Raw genomic sequence first — 6,069 nt, forward strand, 5'->3', positions numbered from 1 at the left:
GTGCTTGCTCTTCATCAGGCCCACTTCCTCCCTTTTCTTCCCGCTTCAGGTCAGCCCCACCTTCATCTCATCTCAGCAGCTGCTGTTTGCTGCCTGTCACCCCTGAATGCAAAGCTAGTCTTTATGCATCTGCTTGGAGCAGGGAGTCAGGGCTGGGGGATGGGAGGCATCTGGCCTCACAGATGGTGAGCAGTGCTGCCCCCCTCAGGCCTCAGGCCTTGCTCCAGGCTCTCCCCAGTCTCTGCATTTGCAGTCCCAGGTGAGGTGGCCAGCCCAGAGATCAGATGGCTGCCCCCTCCCTACTCTGCCTTCCTTCCAGGCTCACACAGAAGTGCACTCTGCCTGCTCCCTACCTCCACCACTGCCCTAGTCCCTGGGCCTCTGATCTTGGAAGAAAGATGAAGGAGATTCAGAGGTCTAGCCCTGCCCCAGTGACGAAGGCCCAAAGAGGGTGGTCAGGAAAAGAAAAGGGGCCAAAGTGCCTCCGGCCTGAGCTCCTTGCGTTCAGGAAAGGGCAGCTATGGAGCACTTACGATGTGCCAGGCCCTGTGAGAAGCCGTGCACAGGCTGAAATCCTCATGTGCTCATTATAAGTCCGTGGCCAGTGTGACCAGGGCCCTGTCTACAGATCAGAGAGGTCAGGTGGCTTCTCCTTTCTCACCAGAGCTGAGATCCAGGCCTAGATCCATCTGATTGCTGCACAGCCTCTCCCTGTAACCACTGAGCACCCTGCCACCCATCCAGACGGGCACTCAACTTGGTTCAATCAACTTTTGAAGCAAATTACCTTTATTGTTGAAAGTATTACAGAGCTCCCTTTTCCCCATTGACCTCCTCCACCCACTCCTGCCCCCTCCCCAGGCCAACCAACATTTATTAAAATGCTGTAGCAAGAGAAGGAAACCCAGGCAAGCTAGATGGAGAGGCTGTGAACAGGGTGGAAGTGAGGGAGGTTGTTGAGGATGGGTCAAGGGTGAGCAGGAAAGCAAATGTTACTCTAGAAGATTCTTTCTGAGAAGGGGGAACCCAAGGCCTGGGAGGTGTGACTGAGCTCCTCCAGGCCCTCATGGTGTTATGGGTTAGCTCAGCGAGATAGACCACCGACTCAGAATTTAAATTTTAAGAGCCTTTATTAAGCTGGCCAGCTGACTGCAGCCGTGTCCCATAGGAGCATCACAGCTTGCAGTGCTGACCGAGAGTACAGCAAGACCTTTTATCTGCAAAAACTTCAAAGTATTTCAAAAGAAAAACAAACTGCAAAGCGGTTCATTAGCTGTTCCTGGTACTGGCAGGGTAAAAAGTTTACATAAAATTTATGAGCACGGTCACACCTGGCTGGGTTTAATCATAACATTGCTTTTCTAGCGAGATAATTAGCAATTTTTCTCTCCCATGGTCCCTGCCCCTCAGCCTACTCAGTAATTCTTCTTTGTCAGGCCCCTGCCCCTAGCACAATGGGACTCCTGAGACCTGAAATAAACTTGAGAAGGACTGTGCTGCACTGGAGCAGAAATTCATAATCGCACTCCAGATGGACTTCACCACGCTGACAAGGGAGGCCCACTTCTCCTGCACCCAGGCCAGCACGTCCTGCCACGTCTTCTGCAATTGACTTAGCATCTCTTGGAACAATCTCAGTATCCATTCACAAAAGCTCTCCCCAGGCTTCTGGGCCCCTGTGAGAGAGACTAGTTAGGAAGCCAGGGCAAGTGGAATAGGGAAACTGAGGCAGATGGTTAAACGACCAAGCCTTTACAGCCAACTAATACTAGTACATTGCAAAATCCTGTCTTCCCTAAGCAGGGACACAAGAGTAGTAAATGGTTTAGAGCATCGTCCCGTACACCAAGACAGGTTGTGGGTTCAATTCCCAGTCAGGGCACATACCTAGCTTGCAGGTTCAATCCCTGTTGAAAGCAAATGCAAGAGGCAACCAATTAATGTTTCTCTCACACATAGATGTTTCTCTCTCTCTCTCTCTCTCTCTCTCTCTCTCTCTCTTTCTCTTTCTGGCACTGTCTCTCTCCCCGTTCCAATCCAAAATCAATAAACATATCCTCAGGTGAGGATTAAAAAAAAAAAAAGACTAAGTGGCTCATACTTCTCCCCCCAAAACAGGGAATAAAGAGCTTAAATCACTCCACTCAGGGAAATAGCAGAAATCCAGTTAGTGCCAACCACACCCAAGCACAGCTGAAGTTAAAGGAACACATCTCATTTTGGCACATTAGCATAAAGCTGATGAATATTCTAATGAGAGCCTTCCTGAAGACCTCCTCTAAACTCCCAGCCTTTAAACCTCAAGACAAAGGACCCAGAAGCAAGCCCACACCTTTCTTCCCTTTCAGGCAGGCATCGCCTAAAACTCTGGGTACCCGGGAGACAAGCAACCAGAGGAGCAGTGGGCAGCAGCAGCTTGTCTGGACTGACCCCCCCCCAAACCTGTTTCCAAGGCCCCCCTTTTCTCTAAATTTCCAGAAAGCCAAAGCAGCCCTGCCTAGGCTTTCTGCTGGTGCTTCTTCTATCCTAAGTCCTCCTCATTTCACTGTCCCCAGCTTTAATAACATCCTCTCAAAATCACCTGGACTTTGGTTCTGCGATCCTTCTGGCTCAGAGTCCCACTCCGGGCCTGGTTTCTGTCCAGGGCTGATTCTACTTCGGACTCTGTTACGCAGTTCCTGCTGCTGCTCCGGAAGTAAGGGAGTAGATTCCTGTGGGGATGGGGCATGTGTAGGGTCCGACCAGGTCCTGACAGAAGCTCACACAGGGAGCTGCCTGCAGTCCACAGACAAAGACTTCTCGCGGAGGTTCAGCGCCCCAACTCCCCTTTGTAGCTAAACCACGATGGTCGTACCTGCTTGTTGGCTGACTGGCCTCTGAGGCCAGCACCAGGCCCAGGGGGTTCCTCATTAACGCATGAAGTTGAGGGCAGGGCTTTGGCCACTGCGTGCTGGGAGGGGAGGTCAGGAGCTGGTGCCAGCCACCCTCCACCCCCACCCCACTCAGGGGCTGTGTACGCACATGGCAGCGCCAACATCACAAGCGATTAGGGGTGAAGGGGAAGCACAGAGGGCTGTGCCAGGAGCCTCAGACTCACCTGGTCGTTGTTCTCACAGTGAGCAAATACGGTATCCAGCACGGCCTCATTGAAGTTGTTCTGAGGAGAGGAGGGTGTGGAGGGTGCAGACCTGCTCCTGCCTGCTGTGGTCTGTAGTCCCCACTGTGACCTCCAAGGGAGCCAAAGCTCACCCCAATAACCTGGCCCAGCCAAACTCCTGGGGACTGAGCTTTGGGGGCGGGGGGAGGCCAAAACTCACCTCCAGCTCTTCTAGGCATATGTGAACCTGTTGGGAAAAAATGACTTTGTTTAAATTCCCCTGGCCTCCCTCACTTTCAGTCTTATCCCCTGTTCTCAGCTCGCCATCTCCCCATAACTGGTCCAGCCATGTGCCTGGGGACCTGCTCTGTCATCAATATACCTATGACTATGACACCTCTCAGGCTCCTTGGGCCTTCCTATCCCGCACCTGTGTACTCACCCACCACACAGGTGTGAATTTTGTCCAGTGTAAGGAATGAGCCAACCTGAGGTGGCACCTTCATCATCATCATCATCATCATCATCATCATCATCATCATCATCATCATCATCATCATCATCATCATCATCATCATCATCATCATCATCATCATCATCATCATCATCATCATCATCATCATCATCATCATCATCATCATCATCATCATCATCATCATCATCATCATCATCATCATCATCATCATCATCATCATCATCATCATCATCATCATCATCATCATCATCATCATCATCATTGTGAAACCTCCCCACCCAAACTGTGCAGAGCACAGGAGTAGGAACCCTGACCCACCTGGTCCTCTTCTTTGGGGTTGACTTTATCACAGAATTTGTTTACAGCTTTGAGCTGTAAAAAGAGAGAGAGAGTTGGGACAAAGAGATCTGATCCTTCTCCCTCCTGGACCCCAGGAGGGCCAGAACATTCTTAGCCTCCCACAGTAAAACCCAAGCCCCCGCCCACACCCTATCTATACATGGGGAAGAGCTTCTTACCATTTTACTCCTCATTTTCTCATGATCTTCTTGGGATGTCTGTGGAGGTAACAGTGACATTGATCTTATATGACTTACCAACCCTCAGACCTGTTGTACACATGTTCACACACTCACACTCACCATTGCACACAAGCGTACAAGTATGAACATTGTTCTGGAGTGTGCAGGGCAATCTGGTTCCCAGATACCCAACCCTCTATGGTACTGGTGAGAGTTGGCTGAGGGAGGAATTGGCAGTGGCCATCCCTCTCTGAGGAGGGGACAGACACAGCGGTGCCTACATCCAGCTGCTCTTCCTGACTGCTGACCTTGCAGGCCCACAGCACCCCAGGCCCCTTTCACCCCTAACCCCTTGGCTCAACCAACGAGGCAGGGAGTACCCCATAGACTTCCTCAAGAGTCTCCACCTTATGGCCCCAATCTGGTCACTGAGCCCTGGATCACTTTATTCCTCAACGATGATTCCACGATCCCTTGGTCACCATCCCAAAGCATCCTGGAGCATCAGCCAACTTCATGGTTAGGATGCGGGTGGGGCTCGGGGTGGTGGTAAGGAGTGGGGAGGTTGGAAGGCACCACAAAAATCCAGTACATGCCCTTGACCGGAATAGACACTGAGGCCAATTCCAGTACTGGGCTGCTGGCCCAGGCACCTGAGAGGATTTTTAAGTTCCCAGGAAAGCACTGCCCATCTCCCACCTCCCACCTTCAGGGTATTAAGATATAAAGGGTCTACTGGGATTGGTGTTTCTTCTCACCTATAGACCCTCCATTCTCCAGCTCTTCCCACAAATATGTCAGGTCTAATTGTTAAAGTAACACTTTGTCCCATAAGACTCATTGTTTCTCAGTCTCACACACACACACACACACACACACACACACACACACACCTCTTCTCATACACACAGAGTTGCCCCCATAATTTCTCTCCCAGACATGAGTTTTGGCCCCACAACCAGAAGCTGCTACATGAAGTGAAATGCTGAGCACAAAATGAAACTGTGGGGACTTTGTCAAGAATTATTCAGAATTTCAGTTTGGGCCCTGGCTGGTTTGGCTCAGTGGATAGAGCGTCAACCTGCGGACTGAAGGGTCCCAGGTGGTTCAATTCTGAAGGGCACATGCCCGGGTTGTGGGCTCCGTCCCCACTAGGGGGTGTGCAGGAGGTAGCCAATCAATGATTCTCTCTCATCATTGATGTTTCTAGCTCTCTCTTCCTCTCTCTGAAATTAATTTTTTAAAAAAAGAAAAAGAATTTTAGTTTGGTGCCAGGATAGCATTCAACCAATCAAGATCACGATGACCATACAGGTCACATTCTCATGACAACCTTCTTCCAGGGGTCTCCCAATGGCCCAGGAGGATGGAACAGAGCCCGATGAATCTAGAGATCAGCTAGGGTGGGGCTGCACTGGTGGGAGAGGGGGAAAAACACACAGTGGGAAATGGGATTCCAGGGCTACTGTCCCCTCATCATTTGCTCTCACTCACCTTGGAGCAGACCATGGCTGTTCAGGTTTCAGAGGGCTGTGGCTTGATGGCGAGGAACAGGTATGAGAAGTGTTTCAGAGGAGCAGCCTCTTCTACAGAATCCCTTTGATTGCAGCTCCTTTTAAGGCCCCCACTGAGCCAATCACATTCTTCCTCATCCTCCCAGCACAGAACCAGCTGAGGTTTCTTCAACAGAGGGAGGTCAGCTGATTTCAGAGCAGCAGAGGAGAGGGAGGGTGACCTGTCCTAGAGAATAAAGTAGGGCTAACTGACATTGTGGGGTGGGGGGAGGGGATGAGACAAAAATAGAGAAGGAGGAAAGACAGGAAGGGAGAGGGCGAAGGGCTCAGGGAAGGGAGGGCACATCCCTAAACTCTGACCATGGCTCCTCCACTCTCTGAACCAGGGAATCTCTGAGACCAGGAATGGGCCTCCTCCTCATCTCCTCATCAGCCTGAGACAGAGGAGGGGAAGAGGAAAGG

General features: G+C 51.0%; 1 protein-coding gene across 1 annotated transcript; it reads right to left on the reverse strand.

Moving 5' to 3' along the window:
• Nucleotides 1–1,356: 1,356 nt before the first annotated feature.
• Nucleotides 1,357–5,738, reverse strand: LOC106724573 (interleukin-32-like). Its single transcript, XM_014532453.1, has 7 exons — nucleotides 5,588–5,738; nucleotides 4,091–4,129; nucleotides 3,891–3,944; nucleotides 3,318–3,344; nucleotides 3,098–3,157; nucleotides 2,582–2,711; nucleotides 1,357–1,676 (listed from the first exon to the last, which is right to left on the reverse strand). Exons 1-7 carry the CDS (start codon nucleotides 5,600–5,602, stop codon nucleotides 1,447–1,449), a joined length of 555 nt encoding a protein of 184 aa, XP_014387939.1. The 5' UTR covers nucleotides 5,603–5,738; the 3' UTR covers nucleotides 1,357–1,446.
• Nucleotides 5,739–6,069: the final 331 nt, after the last annotated feature.

Source organism: Myotis brandtii, unplaced genomic scaffold (assembly GCF_000412655.1).
Source record: "Myotis brandtii unplaced genomic scaffold, ASM41265v1 scaffold8951, whole genome shotgun sequence".
NCBI lineage: Eukaryota > Metazoa > Chordata > Mammalia > Chiroptera > Vespertilionidae > Myotis > Myotis brandtii.